At 35.0% G+C, this 20828-nt stretch overlaps 1 protein-coding gene and 1 pseudogene across 3 annotated transcripts; one reads left to right on the forward strand and one right to left on the reverse strand.

Annotated features, from left to right (window-relative positions):
* The window catches only part of LOC107062744 (uncharacterized), a 137709-nt pseudogene that overhangs the window by 63721 nt on the left and 53160 nt on the right, over positions 1 to 20828 (forward strand).
* On the reverse strand, positions 70 to 15107 carry LOC102593398 (aspartic proteinase-like protein 2). 3 transcript variants are annotated; one of them, XM_006339907.2, is made up of 12 exons: positions 14616 to 15107; positions 14166 to 14286; positions 11848 to 12275; positions 11585 to 11741; positions 9512 to 9594; positions 9317 to 9413; positions 9096 to 9168; positions 8793 to 8996; positions 7360 to 7484; positions 7100 to 7201; positions 6916 to 7013; positions 70 to 309 (listed from the first exon to the last, which is right to left on the reverse strand). In XM_006339907.2, exons 1-12 carry the CDS (start codon positions 14867 to 14869, stop codon positions 300 to 302), a joined length of 1752 nt encoding a protein of 583 aa, XP_006339969.1. In that variant the 5' UTR covers positions 14870 to 15107; the 3' UTR covers positions 70 to 299. The 3 variants fall into 3 exon arrangements, with proteins under 3 accessions (XP_006339969.1, XP_006339968.1, XP_015169113.1); XM_006339906.2 differs by lacking the exon at positions 70 to 309 and adding an exon at positions 3226 to 3679 and having other exon boundaries at positions 14616 to 15106; XM_015313627.1 differs by lacking the exons at positions 70 to 309; positions 6916 to 7013 and having other exon boundaries at positions 7109 to 7212.

Genomic DNA, 20828 nt, shown 5'->3' on the forward strand with positions numbered 1-20828 from the left:
AATTATGGAAAAACCATATTTGAAACAAAATTATGGTAAATTTTCCTAAAAACCAAATTATGGTAAGTTTCTATAGGAATCAAGTTGTGAAAAATTCCATTGGAATCAAGTTTCTCTGTGTATTCTTCTTTTTCTTCCTCATAAGACAAAAAGGAGGAAGAAAAAGAAGAATACACACAGAGAAATACATAGAGAATCCTTGCTTTTCAGTGGTGATCTGCAAGTCTTCCGCATACAAAGAAGTCTTCGCTCCAAGTGTTAAGCCGCAAGTATTCTTGAGCCGCAAGTATTTCATCAAATCAAGAACACCTGTGAAGAGAAGAATCAGGGGATTACATATCTTTTCTTAAAGATTTTATAAAGATTGTAACCTTCGCATAACTTCAAATACAAATATTGTTGTTTGCTTGCTATTTTCCTTTCCTGTTTGTTGTATTTCAGAATTGAAACTTTAGACGCATACAAATTTGCACGCCCAGTGGGACAATCTTTACTTCTCATCTCTTCTCTTAAAAAAAATCAAAGTTCAAAAACATCGAGATGACTTTCAAGAAGATCAACTCAAAATCTGCATCTGCATCTGGAAAAACTGATGAATCCATATTCTGCATTGTTATGGAAAACATCCTTGATATACAAAATAAACCCATGATAGGGATCAACTCAACGTGACCCCGCTTACATCTAAGTTGTGAGTTGATAGTACGGGGTTTCACCAAATCTGCATGCATATATTCTTGTATCAGTATTGTCTTCATTTAGAACTAAATTATTATTAAGGGTATTCACATCTTCAATAGGCACATTTAGCGGTTATTGAGGAGAATTTGGGTGGTAAAGATTTGGATTTTTTTTTTGGAGTAAGTCTGGTCAGTCTCTACTGTAGATTGATCGGCAATCGAGGTGGTCATTCACAAAGTTGTATTAGATTGGGCAAATCGCACGAGTATTGAAGAAAAAGAGAGTCGCATCAATATTTTAGGATCCATATCAATAAGTATAGTATAAGAAAAAATACTTTACCAAAATACTCTTTTGTCCTTCTACCTTTTCTTCTCTCAAATCCTCATTTTGAACAAGACCCCGTGAAGTATTATCACTCTTTTAAAAAAAAAAAAGGTGATCTCAAAATCTTAATTTTATTTATCAGACTATAATATTGCGCTCACGCAACACTAATTGTTAGCATAAGCAATTATATTACAATCAGAAATTTCATATTCTTTTACTTTCAAAATTGAGTAGCATAATATTAGCAAGATTTATATAAATATATATATACTAGTAAAATTATTCGCGCCTCGCGCGGGAACTTAATATTACAGAATTTATAAAATAATACTTAAAAACGTATCAGTCATTAAAACTAAACAACTATATTATCTCTTACATACAAGATTACATAGTAACGAACATTAATAATGTAAAGGAAAATAATACTTATAACATCTTATCATTTATCCTTCATTAATCATCTTTAATTTGATTTTATAATTTATCCTTTTGCTTACAGGTAGTGTTACTATTTGTTATTTTTAAGAAATCAAATGAACATAAACCTGAGATATTAATTTTTTTAATAAATAAATAATCATCAGTGAAGAGATAAATAAATTTTAAAAGGCTAAGAAAAGTTAACAAATATTTTAATTCTTAGCCCTCCCTTTTGCTTTACGTACATCATTTTAAAGTTCCCCATTTAAATATATCATAAGTAATTATTAAAATAGAAAATTAAAGGGAGACTATATCATATTGGACAACAATTCAACTTATTATATATACTTAAAAGGAAAAAATATTATACAAAATTATTCAGTTTGTTTTGGTGTTCTTTAAAAATCAACATACCAGAGTGATGGAGTTCAATTTGAAACTACACTTCTATTCCAATCCCAATGTTGAGAAACACATTTATTACTTCAAGAAAAGTATTTAAAACTTGCCGTAAACTTGAAAATATGTCCATACCATGTCTTTGAGATTAAAAGAGGCTCTAGTCTAGTCATATTTCTCTATAGGTCATCCGACACATCCTTGAACTCATGTCAAAAAATTATTAATTCTTGTCTTCTTTTCCTGGTTCACTTCGCACATCAACGAGCAATAAAGTTTTTAAGGTCTTTATGTCCTTACAATGACATACCAAATTTGAACTGTCCTCAAGAGATGGTAGTATAAATCTTTAAGGAATTTTTTTATTGTACCTTCAACAATTTCAATAGAGAAAACTTGTGTGAATACTCAATTAATGTGTTATTTAATCTATACTAACAAATACTTATAGCAATAACTTTGCAGAAACTTAAACAACAAAGTTTAAAATATGTACTCAAAAACAACACTGTCCTCAAGAGATGGTAGTATAAATCTTTAAGGAATTTTTTTATTGTACCTTCAACAATTTCAATAGAGAAAACTTGTGTGAATACTCAATTAATGTGTTATTTAATCTATACTAACAAATACTTATAGCAATAACTTTGCAGAAACTTAAACAACAAAGTTTAAAATATGTACTCAAAAACAACAATTAATATCATAAGCATAAATTAATGACAGTAAAAAAATATCAAGATTTGTAACAATAGAATGAAACATAAAGAAAAAAATCGAGTCCACTGAATGCACAGTGTCCCCTTAAGGAAATTAGTCATCTCTACTACTTGAGGTTTAAAGAAATAGATCATCTCACGATAGAGCGGTTTTATTCACCAGTGTATTGATGCAAAAACCATGATGTTAATGAGTTACTCAACATGAACAAAATACACAAATATTTAGTTGTGCAGAAAAAGAAGTTCAGAATTTTTCTTCGTTGTTTTAAAATGAGAAGAAACCCCCTCTATTTATAGACAACAAAGGGTAATGTGAGCAAATGCTTATTTTTACAACTCTTTGGAAAAGTCACAACTCTTCGAAAAGGTCACCCCCTTTCATAAATGTTACAACCTTTCATAAAAGTCGTAACTCTTCATAAAAATCACAAGTTTTCATGAAAGGGTAATGCTAATTTTGGAAATAAATAAATTAAAAGGAAATCTTGATTTGTGGTGGCGCCAAGCAAGCCTAGGGTTCTCTTTTATATATATATATATATGATTGAAAGCTGACTAACACATCCTTCATAAAAGAGCAACCTTCCAATACTAGGCAAAACCTCCTCCTCAGCCCCCCACCACCACCACAGGGAGGGAGGGAGGGAAGGAGGGAGGGAGGGAGAGGGAATCAGCAACTGTAACCTCTTCATTATATGATATCTTACAATATTCACAAGAGAATGTGACATTACAGAAAATGGGGAGTAGATCTTTTTGTACTCCTCCCCCAAGTATGATGCTGACATATATCATCTATAACTGGTGACAATTTCTTATTAACTTCGACAAAAATTCTGTCAACCTGTAACTAGGCTAAAAATATATCAGTGCTTCTGCTTCTAAAATGCCTGCACATATGTTTCAGCATACATCATTCAGGGTGGCAAGACTTGTTTCACTTTAGTGGTTGAAGTTCTTGTTCACGCACAACAGTTTCAACACTTTCAACACGCTCATATGGAAGAGGTGATTCTTTCCCTCGTCTCCATATTAACCATCCTAGGAAAGCTGATAATCCAAGTATCAACACAACTGACAATGCTATAACTACGATCAAGTAACTTCGCGACCATCCAGTCCTATATCATTGCAACAAAACAATGGTAATCAAGACCTTATATCACACAAATCTAGCAATATGTGGAATGAGTTATGGACAAGTAGCACTCAGGATAGTAAGGATTATGTTCAGCAAAATCTTTATACATAGAAATTTATGTAAGAGATGTTCTAAATAACAAAAGGATGCATGTCAAGACCATATAGGAATACCAAAAAGCAGGAAAGAAGTGACTCCGTGAAATCATCACAACCACCACCGTTGCTCACTACTGGCAACACATTTACCTCCTCCATCATTACAATTATATCCATTGCACCCACCCCCGTCTCTGTAGCCGCCACCACCACTATCAACCACTACCTCCACTATAGTCAATTTCTACTACCAACAAACTCCATCATCACAACTAGCACCGCCGCCAACTACCATCATACATTCTTCGATCACCACCACAACCGTTGCCACCTCCACCACCACTATCAGCCACTACCACCATTGTGGTCAATCTCTACTATCAACCATCTCCATCATCATAACTAGTACCGCCACCAACTACCACAAATGCATCACCAACTACCACACATTCTTCCGTCATCACCATCAACACCATCAACTATTAACATAAACCAAATTTACCATTACAACCACCAACACCACTACCAAGCACCACCATTATGATAGTCACCACAACACCATCCACCTTCACAATCACAATTGTCACCACCATCATTGCTAGCTACTAACAATAACTATTACCATCACCATTACCACTACAAACTATCTCTACCGTCACTAGCAAGCATAAATGTTGTTTTTAATCAAATAATGATTTAATTTTTTTTATCAAATTTAACATTTAATTAATTTTTCTATGATTTGTATATTTATTATGTATATATAAATATGTACCGTCAGATGTTGAAAAACAAATGGTCTTAATCATTCAGTGTTTAGATAGAGAAACAACATCTTAATCATTCAAATGCGTATTGAGATTCAGAGGCCTAAAACTTAATGAAAACAAATGAGACCTAAACAACTATCTTAGAAGTAAAATCAACCCATTACAGCAGGAGGGGAAATTCTGATAGGTAAAAATTTCAGCGTTAAGCATTTGTTGGAAACTTTACTAGAATACAAAATACTTTTCATTGATTAACAGAAAAAATACTAATCATTGGTTGGGGAACATAAAGTTTATTCCCTCTATTACAGTTATGTTACTTAGTTTGACTAGATGTGAAGTATAAAAAAGTAAAAGAAAACGTTTGAATCTTGTGGTCTTATTAAATTGCCTTCTCGTCATAAACATGCCACATCATTTGTATAAGGAAGTGGATTGGAATTTTAAAATTCAAAACTTGCTAAAAATAGAAAGAAACATTCTTTTTTAAAGAGACCAATGGAAAGAAAGACACATAAATGAAAATATTTGAGAAGCTTATGGAACAGTCTTCCAATCTGCACAAGCAAATTACCAAACACAACACCCCTCCCTCATCCAAGCTCAAATAACGGGCCCAGTTGTCTTTGCCACTATCTTATTCTTCATAGATAACAAATGATAGAAATTTAGACAATCAGTCCATAACCAAGCTCCGAAAGTCATGTGAGCTGGCAAAACTATTAAAACCAACAATTTCAAGCACACTGTAGTCTGTACTGTTCCACAAGGGGATTTCACCAGTTAATATTCTGGAGAAGAAGACAACACTAACAAGGTAAAGGGATGGTGAAAAGAAAAAAAGAAGACCCGTAAGGATGAGGATATGCGGAGTAATCATATACTATTAAAAGTGGGAAGCTCCAAAGTGCAAAGTTGGATTACGATTTTATCCCTACACTAAATTAAAATGTAATAAAATAATTAATCTAAACATAAATTAAGTATCTAATTAAATAGTAATATTTCAATTACATAATAGGGGAGTAAAATGAGAAGTTCAGCTCATTTATTACGTGTGAAACAGCTAAATATTATATTTTTTTAAAGATGAATTCTCCTTAAATATTTGTTTTCTTTCTTTTGATGGTAATGGATGAACACTAAAGTTTCAATTAATATAGAAGTTGCAACATATTTTTGCTAATTATGAGAAGTTGAAAGGAATCCAATTAAGTAGGTGAGGAATATGAAACAGTTTTTTTTTTTTTTGATGACAAGGGAAACCCGCAGCCACTACCCTTTGGGTGTGCACAGGGTAAAACCCCCGCTCCTATGCAATAGCTCGCAAACCACATAGGAGAGGTAACCCGCACTAGGCAAGCCTGGTGCGACGAGCTCGACCCAAAAGACAAACCCCTTGATTTCGCTGGCAAGGGGTTTCGAACTTGAGACCTCCAACATGGAAGTCCCAAGCCCAAACCACTGGGCCACCCCGAAGGGTTGAATATGAAACAGTTTTTACTATCAAATCTTCAAGACTACAATATACAAACATACCTAATATTAGTCATTCAGCATATGCTTCGTTGTTAACTGGGTACAAAAGTGTCTTCTAATTTTCAGGTACATTCTTATAAAATCTAGATTTTTCCGTTTGATTTGCTAACTTCATTTGAATGATAATCTTCTAATTTTTTTAATAGGTGCAAGAAATAGCTAGAAATGTATATTCACACGTAAAGAAATGAGTATTGTACATATGTGGTTTGATGCCGAATGATGATCAACTCTCTTTGAACCTAAGAATTGCAGCTGAAACTATTTTAGAAGTGTTCTGAAAACTAAACATGATAGTTAATTGCTATGATGATTCCTATAGAAAATAAACTATGCTTTATAAATTTTATACTTTTAATATATTGAAATTGCAGTTGTTTTGCTAGCAAAATATAGCACATTTGTTTTTTTTGTCCAAATTTTCTTGATAGATATATAGGTACTTGTTGTAGTAAAATGCAAACAAATGTAGTTCTTTAACTTGCGATGCTTTTCCTAGAATATTTTACAAATGTTGATATCTAATCACCTTTTAATTGACCAGAATTTTACGTATTTTTTAGTTGTTGATGACAGTATGTACACTTAATTGCTTATAGACGGCTACGCTTAATTTGACCATGCCTATTTTGAGACATATCTACAGGGCAATAGATTGGAAATATCGAGAAACACTTATAACATGTCCTCCCAATAATTTATTATATGCATTTAATCTTTTTTTATTGATTTTCATACGGGATACACGTGCAACGCACGTGCCCAAAGACTAGTTAATCAAAATGCAAGAACAGAGATTGCCTACATACCTTTTTGGTGGGGGCTCAATACCCCATTCAAATAATTTGTAACTCCCAAATGTATCAGGAAGACGAACATGATTTTCAGCCAAACGGTGTATTATTTCCTGCAAATAGATATAATGAATAGTTGAATACACAAAAATTGTTCAAGTTAAGGATTAATATGCAAATATTTAGAACTTGGAATCACCACGGCAGCAGCATTTGTCATATAATTTGCGGATCCTGCTGGATGGATGGCCCATTTAATAAGGGAATCATTTCCTTTTGTCGATAAGTTCATTAAGTGGACCTGCAAGGAATCTCACAATATGTAGAAGCATCATGTATGATAAGTTAAAAGACAAGTGTGATTAAGTAACATGAAAGAGAAGAGCATTTAGCTCTAAGATGAGACATATTCAGACAAATTTGGATTTAACTAAAATTGTCATTTTCAAACCAAAATACCTGTGAGAAGTTAATGTCCAACTCTTGGGCAATGAGATGAGTAAGCTCTGTCATGTGAGGCTTCAAGTCCAAGTAATTCACACTCAGTGACATATAGAATGTAATGAATCCAACCTTAATTTCTCCTGCAAATTGAGATCAAAGATGAATACGCAGTAGAAACGACTTCTAATTGCCAACATATCTGCACTAGAATCTTGCTTTAACATGAGAGTAGAACTCTAATTAACAGAAATGCCTAATCTTTCAAAATTATCGTGTCATCTCATACACTTGACATTACAAAAGAGTCAAACAAGACATCTGTCTCATAGGTCTTCAAGAACTGTACCAAGATTCTAGTGCAGATATACGGAAGGGAACTCGTCAGTCTAAGCTAGTGGAGGAATTTGAGACGGTTGGCAAAAGATTTATACACATCCAATTGGTGGCAATTGTTATATTCCTTGAAATTGTTAGTCCAAATCAAATTTTGACCAGACCTTTTCTTTTTAACATGGTGTTTGGGTCAATTTATGTGCACCTTGACTAATTCCACGAGTTAATTGCTACCTACCACCAATAAAAGTATCTGGTAGCTCTATCAAACAAGGCTTGAACAAACGGGAAGAAATCATCTAGCTTTTTTTTGCTGCCAATGGGATTTGAACTGAAATCTCATGGTCCTCAATCCACTTCACTTAACCAGACCCTTTTTTTTAGATTGGTAACTGTTTCTATTTCTGTAAATCAGTACATGGGTTGTACTGAAAACCATATTTACATAATGAACTCTAAAGGCAATGTCCTATCCCTATAACGAGTCTAAAACATCAATGATAGAGACATTAGAGTAAATCCGATTACATCAAAAACACTAAGTTAGAATACAATTCAGTTTAACTTGCTGCATATTACTCTCCCTATTCTCAAAAACTCAAAGATTTCTCTCTTTCCACATAGTCCACCAAATAGTAGCAGGAATGATTATCTAGTTGCTTCTGCTCTCTGCATTTAACCAGACCTTTTTCCAGCTCAATAATGTTGAACGTCTTGAAGTTATAATAATTCTTATGCATGAAAGTGCTTCTCAATAAGTTAGATGCTAGATCTCAAGACATTTATCTCGGTGAAAGAATATCCAAACTTATGGTCAAATGTCAACACATATGCTGATATTGGTCAAGACAAGAAAATAACAGAGCTAACTTGTACAAAGGCAATAGAGCTAAAACAACATGTTGCAATTCAAAGTTGATAACATTTTTCACAAAACAAACCAGAAACCAAAATGGATTAAAATAGAGGGGAAAAGTAATAAGGCTTCAAATGAATTAATTTTTAGAAACAAGATACAAAAGTTCCTATTAGTACGCCACACTATAATTGGAAAAAGAAAAGCTATGATTGACGGGCATATAAAAGGATGGGTAAAAGATAGTAGTACACTGTACCAGATGCATTATACCCAGGAGATCCAGTAGGAACCAATGTAGGATACATACTTCCAGTGGAGTTTGTGTTATCCAAGCCTGAGGGCAATGGAGGTGGAGGAGATAAATTGAGTCTGTCCCATAAATCAGAACAATTGGTTTTCCAGAAACCAATCATTTCATGTTGACGATCATACGTTACAAGTGTATTGCGGACAATAATTCCTGTGCAGTAAAAGCATGAATGTGACAGCACGTACAACAAGGAACAATAAGGAAAATAAGCCTTACCAAAGATGCTAAAAGATATTAAATAAGAAATACCTCCGAGAAGAGTTGTTGCATCCTTCCCATTCTGAAATATCCCCAGACAATAAGCACCACGCACCTTTGAGTGCTTCATAGCCAGAAGTTCGGGCGAAGAAAATGGGGTATATCAGTTAATACGAACTTAAAGAAATTGGAGACATCAGGAGACCAAAGCCAGAAGGGGGTACAAGTTCATCAGCAAGGTAGTTTAAAAACGAGAAGAGTAAGATGCTTACCCGGAACAAGTAGTTTTCAGGGGACAGAGAGAGTTTCTTTCCATTGCTGAATACCATGTCGACAGGTGGAAAGGATTTCGAGAGTCGTGAGATGTCACTGAAATATAGATGACACTTGATACCTCTAGCGACACCAAAAGTTAAAGGGAAAAAATGGAAATGATTTAAGAACTCTTTTGTATTGATATATATTACCTTCCTGCACCAGAAAAACAGATATCTTTATAATTTGGATCAGGTCCTTCAATCAGTTTTAGAGAAAGAACCGCTTTCATAACCTGAAAACAAAATTGCCAGAAGTTCATTGCGGAGAGAAAAACTTTTTCTGATTTTCCCATTTTTTTAAACGATACCTATTACCCACTAACTAGTAAGTAGTAACACATAGAATTACTGTAGAAATCATCAATCACATTTTCCCCCTACACGAAAAAATGCAATGTAAAGGAATGGATGGCAAGAAACTACAATCATCAAAGGTTTGCAGCAACTCCACAAGAAGTTTGTATGTATCTTCTTCATTTTCTAGAGTAAGGATGTTTGTATATATCAAAAAAGATTTCCGATTTCTCTCCAACATCCCATGAGAAAATTCCTGGTACTTTCTAAATTTCAATAATTTTAAAAAAAAATCAACTATAATTAGTAGTTAAGCAACAATGACAATAATCAGCACTAAATATAGTCAGTGGTTAAGCAATGTAAAATGAGTAGTCCTTTAAGATGACCTTATGTAAAATGGTTAAGTGGTGGAATAGTAGGATGACAAATTATTTTCTTCCCTTCAAACTTGTGTAGTTGTATCGAAGCCTAATCCGGTATTTAAGTGAGATTAAGAGGTTTTAGGTCCCAAGTCCCACTGATTATAAGAGTGTTGTTGTCACACTAGCATGTGGTAATTTGTTTAGGGATGTAAATGGGGCAGGGCGGAGCAGGGCAAGCCTTCACCTGCTAAGATTTTGACCCGCCCTGCCCTGTCCCATTTAGCATTTTCCAACAAAAAATGTGCTTCCTTGCTATGACCTCCCTCCCCTCACCACACCCCGCCCCTTTTATGTTATCTTTCATTTCTCCTCTTTATTTTTCACTTTGCTCCATGGTATTTTTGTTTTTTTAACTTCTTTTGATTTATTTTTTTAAAAAATGGATGAACAATCAGTTCCCGAAATTACATGAAATATTTTATTCTTAGTTCACTGCACGATATAGTTCAAAACTCAACACCAAACTAATTAAGTGTTTTATCTGCTATTTCTTTTTCTTTTTCTTTTGCTCTGAACTTCTGATCAACGATGTTGATCTTGAAAGTGTAAAAAATAATCTAATTGTACATTAAAATACCTGAATGTACATTTGATTTCCTCATAAAAAATTCCTCCTTTTCACACAATTTTAATGCTTTATATGCACATTCATAGAATAATTTTGAATTCGTCCAGCTACTGTTTGTGGCTAATTAAGTTGGATTCTTCTCTTCTTGTTAACACCATGAAAAAGATAAATAAAAAGACAGTGTGACATAAAAAAAGGTGAATGTAATTCAATTAACAATTTGAACAAATGACTACTTAGTGTAAAAACCTGCCAAAGATAAATTTCATAATATCTGATTTTCTTTCTCAATAGGAATGAGATGCATATCAATTATCAAAGCTTTATTTCAACTCCTATCGGGAAAATATGCAACGATTATGATTATACTATTGTTAACTAAGACCTATTCTTAATTATTTTTTTCTTGAGATAAACATTAACAAACCTCAATTTGAATTGGCGGAGACATAGATGAAGAAGAACATGGCTTCAATTTGAATCGACGTTGTGATTCAAACTATGGAAAAAGAATAAAATAAACGGGTCAATCCTATTTTTCCCAACCCTCCCTATAAAAAAATTCAATTTTTTTTCCCTGCCCTCCCTGCCCCGCCCCATTTATTTGTTCTACTGCCATGCCCTGCCCTATATGTTGTTGCCCCTGCCCCGTGCCGCCCTGTCCCAATTGTCATCCCTAAATTCATTCCGCCAATCAATGGTGTATATAGTACCTAAAAAACATCCAAAAGAAAATAAAAATAGGACTCTGCAATCAAAAAGACATTATTACTGACACATTATACAAATGAAGCTCACTTTTCCCAGATTTAATTTCTTCAACTTCAAGATATTCTTCTTGTTACAAGCATGTTACTTTCCACTACTCTTCTCAGGCAGAATGCATGACAAAGATGACAGAAATAATAGCGAGAAATTAAGAGAAATATATCTTACAGCACTCTTGAAGGCTGCAAATGCTGCTTCTGGAAGGTAAGCATATGTGGTACCACTATCAAGCACAGTCCCATGATTTCCATCAAAAACCCGTGGATTCAGACTCAGTGCCTTCCCAGCAACATGTATCTCCTTCAGCTCAATATTGTAATATGGACTGTTGCCATCCGAGACTAGAGTAAATGGATAAGTTTATCAAGTGCATTTGTTAGGAGAACACCTAACATTTCAGTGTCATTAAAGCAATTATTTCCAATACATACCTGCGTCCAGGATCCGAATTGGTAAAGACCATGTCTGCAGGGGGTTTTATTCCACCAAGAACCATTGCACCACCACCGAAGTCCATCCCTCCGTAACACAAGGAGAAGGAATCACTAATTACATGTTTCTCAACAAGCTGATCCACTATACTGAGATCCCCACGACCCAAGCCCATTATACCATCAGCATGTTGGCTGTAAAGATCACCAGTTTCCCTATTTTCACATCCAAATACAGCTCGCTGTGGTGCAAGCTCGCTTTGGTTTCCAAAGGACACAATGTCCTGTCCAAGCACCCCACTACTAGAACTCATCTCAGCATACTGTCTTTCATAAATACACTGCTCCCTCTCATTGTCACATGTACAGTCAATATTGCATTTTACAGGCTGATAGGTGCTTGACATTTCTGGCTGAAATCTAGGATCCTAAGTAGAACAACATTCAGAGGATTATGACCAACCAAATTATAGAAATCAAAATGCAATAGAATCTAACTGGTAAAATTAAGCAACTCTTATCAACAATTTGGACTATTGCAATCTTATACGCTACAAAGTTATCAAGGGTAGTAATTCGTTATACTTGTATATCCACTAGCAGACCTTACGATTAAGATCAAATGAGTAAAATGTCCTAGCCTTGGTGGACAGAGTTACATGATACCCATTACTGGTGGGAGGTAACAAGTATCATGTGGAATTAGTCGAGGTGCGTGAAAGCTGGTCCGGACACCATGGTCATCAAGAAAATAAAAAAAATCAAACAAAACAATAAACCTCATGTAAAACATCATCAGACAAATCAAGCATGCAAGGAAATCTGTAGCTCAGCAACAATGAGTGTCTTAGAATTTGTTTCATAAGTAGAAGCTTAGAAATTGATATTGATCAAACTTCACCTTTAGGTTGTTTAGTCCTTTAATTTTTCCTTTCGTCTTCTCTTATATTTCAAATTACTTATCATAGTTGTATTTTACAATGGGAGTCAACCCACTACAACCGTCCTTCTCAATCCATGTTTGGCGCCAATTATACAACTATGCCTCAAACCCAAACAAGTTGGGGTCTGCTATGCTTGGCACCGGTTATACTTTGCAAAATTCATAGAGGTGGGACACATCCATGCAGGGATATGTGTGATTCTTAGAGAATACCTATTTGACTTATAGATAATTAGCATCGGAACAAAATGAGCTTAAATAGAGAAGAATGTATATTAAGGATTGATATAACCAATCCTAACTAGTTTAGGATCAAGGAATAGGTTATTGATATTCTTTTACGGTAATGAGATTCATTTAGAATGCCTAGATAAAGAATGAGATTCATTTTGACATTGTGCTCAAACTCTTCATGGGTTAAAATTGGACAACTTCGATTAAGTAATTTCTGCTAAGGTAGTCATAAGGCAGAATGTAAGATTATTGAAACTGATACCCTTTTCTCTGTTTTGTGTATGTTGAAGGAAAAAAAGAAAAGATCATTTGAAGGACAGTCATTGTTTCATACCAGTATAAGGAACTTTTTATTCTTATTTTCAATAAGCCCAGAGTAGGAAACATCTTTGTCTACACTTTTTTGTGGCTGAACTTAGAAACTCCACCAGCATCATCAAGTTTGCAGATATTTTTGACTGACTTCAGAGTTGTATAGCGCTTCACTTAATTCCAGTAGTTCTTTCTATTCGCCCTTATAATGGGTGGTGCTTATTTAATACATCTTACAACTTCACCAACAAGACAATTACTGTTTTCCACGCAAAATGCATCTAATAAGAAGTGCAATCATGAGTGACACATAAAAAAAAAATGCAAGCCCAATTCCTTGTCAATTGACCAGGACTTCCCAAACAAGATAGCAAGGATCCAAACTAACATTTTGTTCTTTCTGCATTTTTATTATTCCAATGTCAGCAAACCGTAAGACTTGATAATCATCTGAGGTTTGAAATTCCATAGAATGTTCTTCCACAAAATGGAATAAAAAAAGTGTGAATCAATTATTCACATGAGATTAAGCTTGTATTTAGCAGATAAAATCCTTAAAAGCAACTTCTCTTTCCCTCATAAACATAACCAAAGAGCCGTATATAACATAGTTCATGAATTTACACATTTTTCTACCACATCAAAATCTTCAAGTAACTGAAGAAACATACAAAAATAAAAAACTAGGTGTTATCCATAATTATGTCGTATTGAGCTATTATCAGTCAGAAAATATATACAACTGAGGATCCAAATATCCCAAAGTTCTTGATCAAAATTAATATACAGAAAGTTAAAACAGAAAAAAAATAATCAGAAATGTGCCTACCTGATGCTTGCCGCATTGTTCGCACGTAGAGCAAGGCACATATGTAACAGTACTCCCAGTATCCACTATAAGAGCAAACCTCTGGGGTGGAGTTCCAATCCAAAGACGGGTTGTATAATATCTACATCAAAGTAATTTGCCACAAATCAACAAAAAAGTAAAAGTTGCTCTGCAAGAATGTATTATATATTCATTTTCCAGTGTGATTATCTTGAATTATGGATATGTTAAGTCCAAATAAAAAATGCCAATTTGTTTGCTCAATTATTACTCTAAATCACTCGTTTCAATTAAGGCATTGTTAATCTTAATACTCAAAAAATAGAAGATTTTCTATCCAAAACATTTTATATGAGGAAACAATCGCGACTGTAATTAAGGTAAAAAAAAAAAAACACAACATATACAACCGTTGAGAACAGATCGTAGCAGTGAATTGAAGAAACTGACCCGTTGATAAGTAGATCGTCGTGGAGAGCCATTTGAGCATTCACCGGGGATTTCTGGAGAAGTCGACCAGAGAGTTGGGAAGGTGAGGAACGAACCGATGTGTCTTTGGGGGGAAAGAGTGGGAGAACCATGGCAGTCCGATGACTGGTATCCGGTACATCCGAAAAGCGCAAACATGAAACGACATCGTAATCGACCAGTGTAAATATAATGCAGAGTATCGTGAAAGTAGCGGTGAACGACGCCGGTTTCATTGCAGGTCAACTATTGCCGCCAGGTATCTCCTATGAAATGTGAGATCGCCAGAGATGAAGAAAACTGACAAGATTCGGCCGGTAAAAAGGCCTGCCGGAAGGTCGGCGAGACCGGAGGAAAAGGAAAGAGTAGCGGAATCTGACAAAACGGGTTAAGCAAAGCCGGGAAGGTGGAATCAAGATGGTGGGTTACATTACTCCTATTTCTGTTTTATTGAAATGCACATGGGGAGTCATGATTACCCCAAAGCGTGAAACTTAAAAAAAAAAAAAAAAAAAAAGGGTTATATCAAATCTTTTAAAGTTTTAATCCATCGGTGACCCTTTAAAGTTGACATCAATTTTTAATTAAACATTTTAATTAAGTTTTATTCATTTAAGACATTTCATGCCATACTGCATTATGTCATTTTAACACATTTTTAACAATCTGTCAAATATATAAGATGTGTGTAACACACTCGCCGATGGTGTGTCAAAGTGGCAAATTAAATAAAATCATGTGGCATATATATTAAAAATAATTTTTATATAATGATACTTTAGTAGAATGAAGAAGTAGTCAATGACTAAATGACATGAGAAATTTTTTACACAATTTTTTATTTTAAAAAAATAACCCAACCCCACCAAGGTCATATGCTCTACCCCACCCACCCAGCATCTTCTCCACCTCTACCCACCCTAACCCTAGCCCTTTCTCCACCCACATCGTCTTCTCCGTCCCTCTCTCACCCCACCCATCGTCTTTTTCAAGATTTTCCGCTGCCCTTCTTCTTTGCGACATCATGAATCGTGGCCCTTCTAATGGGTTAAAATTTATTTTTTTGTGAAATCTTTTCGTGTTGAAATTCATTTTTTTTCTGTAGTATCATCAAAACTATTTCTTCATGGAAGGAATTCAAGTTTGAGAGATGGTAGCTGAAAAATGAGGAAGAAACTGAAAATAAAAATAAAATAAAAATGATTAAATGAGTCTTTCACGCACTGGTATTGAGTGTATTACACTCATTATGCCATGTCGGTAAAAAGTGTCAAAATGACACAACGGGATATGATATGAGATGTCTAAAATGAACAAAACATAGTTAAGGTGTTTAAGTGAAAATTGGTGCCAATTTTAGGGGGCCACTGATGGGTTAGGTATTTAAAAAAAAAGGATCATATTCACCATTATATTTTTAATTAAATGAAAAAATCATTAGTTGTCGTAAAATATCATGTGTGTCTCTTACAATGGTGAATGAATAACCTTATTTATAGATTAAGAAATCACTCCAAAAGTCATCATATTAAGTATCATAATAAATAGATACATTCTTATCCAAAAAGGTTCACGGAACCTAGAGAATACACATAGATGATACGTATAAGTTTATGGATAAACTCAATGGACAATCCACTTAGTTCAGTGGATTTATAACACTCCCCTTGGATGTCCATAGATAATGTGTCTCGTTAAAACCTTACTAGGAAAAATCCAGTGAGAAAAAAAATCTAGTGAAGAAAAAAGAGTATACACATCTCATAATATGTCTTGCGATTAATGAGGGGGGAATCTTGAAGAGCAAGCTGCCACCATAGCTGCCACCACTTTTGACCTAAATTACCCCGTTCATGGCCTATATGGCCACTGATCAACCTATTTCTAAGGCTAATCAGGTTTCTTCGTTGAATATAGATTTGTTTCCTCCTCTTATTCATCCAAAAACACCTCACCTTAATACAAATGCCCCCGTTGTTCCATGTTTGCCTAGGGAACGTATTGGTTTGACTAATGAAAATATTTGTAAGGAATCCGAAACTGATAACTTTGCTAATATTCTCAAGGCTCTTAATCTTATATTGGTTCCGAAAAGTACAGTAGCTCCTTGATGAGTCTGAGATTTCAACTCATTTAGGGCTTTGCTTTGATAGTATAAGTGTCCTCAAATTCCCCATTTGTGCTCTAAATTGATGTTAAAGTGTTGATTTGCAGCTATGAAGGCTAAGGAGCAAGGTAAGGACACTACCATGCAAAAAGGAACAAGCAAGTTGAAGAAGTGAAGAAAAGTGATCCTGGTGATCGCCAAGACCACTCGACGAACCACCGAGTGGCTCTTTAGCTCGCCCAAAGTTACAGTACGCCACTCTTGAGATGATAGAAATTGGGCGAGGAACATTCCCTATTGGCGAATCGCCGATTGGATCAGTGAAGAGCGATTGGTCCTCCGAAGTTTACAGGACCATCGGTAAGGCTGCAAGCAGAACGACGATGAAAAAGAGCAAAGGGAGAATCGCGAAATCGAGTGGCGACCCTGACACTGACCGCCGAAAATTACAATGTGAAATAGATGAAAACTTGAGCTAAGAGGGCGATGGTCAAGAGTGATTGGCGATTCGTCGATTGGTCGGCGAAGCCTGATTTAATTAACTGAATCACCCCAAGGGCCAGATTTTGAAAAAGTATAAATTGACTTTTTGTAAAGAGAAAAGGTATCCAAACATTGTGAAAACTCAGACTTAGAACGAAAACACTTTCTTGTTGGTTTTTGAAGCAATTTTCAAGTAGATTTCGAGTGGGTTTTGTAACTGAAGCTAAGTTTACTCATTTTAAGGTTTTGGAAATCAATACCAACTATGGAACATGTAATATGTATTGAATTTTTACTTTTTATGATGACTAGTTAAAACCCCATTCTTAGGGGTTTGACCATGTGATTAATTGCTTAATTTAGCTGATAGGTGTTAGAAATTATTGATTGTTTTGCCAAATCGAAGTGGGTCTGATTTATTGTTGTTGTTATTTTGTTGTATTGAATGTTGATTTCATTGTTACTAGTGTTTTATGCTTGCTTGATAGAGAAGTTTAAAACCAAGGCTATAAATTAGCACTCGTAGTGATTGGGCTATTGTGAGTTCAGCTCGAACGAGTGAATCCTAAGTCCCGTTCTACCTATCTAGCTCAAGAGAGTAGATGGAGTGAGATTGTGGGCTGGTTTTCATGTTTAGTCTGTTGAGGTTCGAGAGAACTCAATTGAAGCGAGGTAGTTGTTTGAGAGGAAACTACCTCATCTAAGGTCCATTCTACTCACGAAGATTTAGTAACTTTTAGTAATTAGCTAACACCCATTTAGTATAATTGGCAGTTGATTGGTCAATCCCCCAAGTACCTCTAAATCATTTGATTACCCTTGTTGTTCGTTATTGTTGTGGTTGTTGATTGATATCAAATTTCCCCACCTGACATTTTTGTCACCCTTTTAACTTATTTAAGTGATTTCGATAATTTATATTCCTTCAACTAATTAAATCACATTTACTACTTCATAATTGAATTCAAACACATACTACTCCCTGTGGGTTCGACCCCAACTCTTCGTTGGATTTTATACTAGTTAACGACCGTTTATACCTAGAACCGGATGAGGTGTATTTGAGACGTTAATCACTCATATTCCATTGAAGAAAGTTGAATATCATAATGGAATTCCTAGAGTGTCTTGGACAGAAGATGAAGTTAATCGTATGAAAATCATAGAACTTCTAATTTGCAATAGTTGGAAAATTTTCAAATGCCTAGCCAGAATTGGAGGATCTTAGGAATGCTATACCTAGACAATGTAATATAAAAGGAGAATGCAAAATTGGATTACTTCGTAATCAACATGTACTAATTCGATGTGAGAAGCAAGAGGACTTCATCAACATTATGTCAAAAAGTGTCTTACATTCAAGCTAAAGATGGATATTCATATCCTATGAGGCCTTTAATCTATGATGCAAAATTTAGAGTTGATGAGGAAACTACTCAGGTCATGGCATCGGTCTCTTTTCCAGACCTTAAACCTACTTTCTTTGTAAAAGAACCTTTTTTTTTCTTTGGCCTCTGCAATTGGTACACCTATACATCTAGATATGGCCACAATTAACAAGACTAGACCAAGTTGTGCTAGGGTCAAAGTGCAGGTGGACTTACTATTTGATTTTCCAAAGTTTGTGGAGGTTGAGGTAAGAAACGATGATACCAAGGAGTCCAGAGTAGAGAAGGTTAATATACCATATGATATGCTTCTGAAATACTGTAAACATTGCAAGGTCCAAGGTCATGAAGAAGAAGAGTATAGAGTCTTACATCCAAAATTGAGAAAGAACAGCAATAAAGAGATAATTATTACTGATGCTGAACAAATGCAGAAGGGCAAGCAACAATCAGAATGTATTATGGAGAATCAAAGGAGGAGAGAGGTTAGGAAGACATGGAATCCCACTAAATAGGAGGTTTACCAAGAAAGCCAATGAAGTCATGAATGATAAAGCAGTTACTCCTATAAAGGGAATCAATTCCAATAATATATTTGCAACTTTAATAGATATAGATGATGGAGAAAGGGATGCACAAGAGTTGGATAAGGATAAGAAGAAACTACCAGTAGAGCAAGACAAGCCACCAGGAAGTATTGGAAAAAAGGCTTAGAAAGCAATGCACATGACAAAACAAATAAGCATATCACATCTACAAAGGATTGGATTGCACATGCTTTTGCTAATTACAAAGGGAAATGGAACACTAAAAAAATATTAATGAAAGGAGGGAGAGCACAAAAGAATCAAGGAAAGGGGAATTGAAGTTTCTGGAACCAATTTTCATGTAATGCTGATCGTGCAAAACAAGACAATGAAATTAGTACTAGAGAATCAAAGAAAAATGAATACATTGATGGGTATAAATGAGATGTTGCAGATAAACAAGAAGAAAATAATATAATTGTAACACATAGAGAAGATGAGCAAGGAAAGGAAATTACATTGTGGAAGAGTCATCTGAAGTAATTCCTCTGCAGATAGCCTATGATGACATTAGGGAGGGTAGATTTCAAGATTTAACAAAGAAAGATATAGGAAGGGCTATGGTGAATCCAGCAGTCACATCTGAGAAATCTCAACCCATGGAACAACTACATGCTTTAATTTCTCATCAAGATTTGAATGAATATGCAGAAAGAAAAAATTCCAACAGTCATGATAATCTGGTAGAAGAAAAAGAGGAGAAGGAATTTGGCAGTAGTTGATGTTTGCGTAATCAAGACACAACTTCCAATTCAAGTGTCTACGATCATACAATAGTAATATAACCCAACCGAATGGGTTGGGGTCGAGTCCTAAGGGAGCAATTCCTGAAAATTAATGGTTAAGCGCAAAAATGCTAAATTTAACCGTAGCTAAAAACATTATTGAGGAAAAACATACTAAGTCTAAAAGGGGTGACGCAAACGTTAATTATCAATGGGGGTTTGTAGTCAAGTAACAACTAAAAACAGTAATGTAATGAAAGATGCGAATACGGAGATGGGATTCTTGGGATGTGATAGGAATACGGGATAAACTAGACTATAGGTTACATGCTTTTGATAGTAAAATGTTGAACATTTGTGACTAGGCTAGACTATAGTGGGGGTAAATTCTCTCTCGAGCAACTTATCCCGAATCAACTCGGTTTCTCTCGAACACCGAGTTGCCTCATTAAGCACAGCCTTCACCTTAGCTTTAACAACCGTCGATTTGAAATAATTATGAAGAGGCTTAGAATTGGAAATAGTCATTTTTGGAAAGATTTAAAAATCTGGAAATTTGGCCAAGTATGGAAAAGAGGTGAGTTTTTGGCCAACTTTGAGCAGTCATAACTTCTAGCTCAAGATGAGTTAGGTGTAGTTCCAGTTATGGTTGCAAAGTTCGTGGAATGATCTTTCCAACGCCACCGAGTTTGTTCGATTCTGAGTTCGTATGAGTGAGTTATGCCCTTTGGAAGTTGGGCAGTTGGCAGGAAATCCGTCCGGAAATTTTAAGGGTATTTTGGTCTTTTCCCTAACCAATTTCTTTTGGGTTATATTGTTGTGTTAGACTGATTTTTAGATCAGTTTGTTCCATTTTAAAAGAGTGAGAGTTAGGGTTTGAGAAAGAAGAGAAGAAGAAGAGGAGA

This window comes from Solanum tuberosum, unplaced genomic scaffold, assembly GCF_000226075.1.
Source record: "Solanum tuberosum cultivar DM 1-3 516 R44 unplaced genomic scaffold, SolTub_3.0 scf00011, whole genome shotgun sequence".
NCBI lineage: Eukaryota > Viridiplantae > Streptophyta > Magnoliopsida > Solanales > Solanaceae > Solanum > Solanum tuberosum.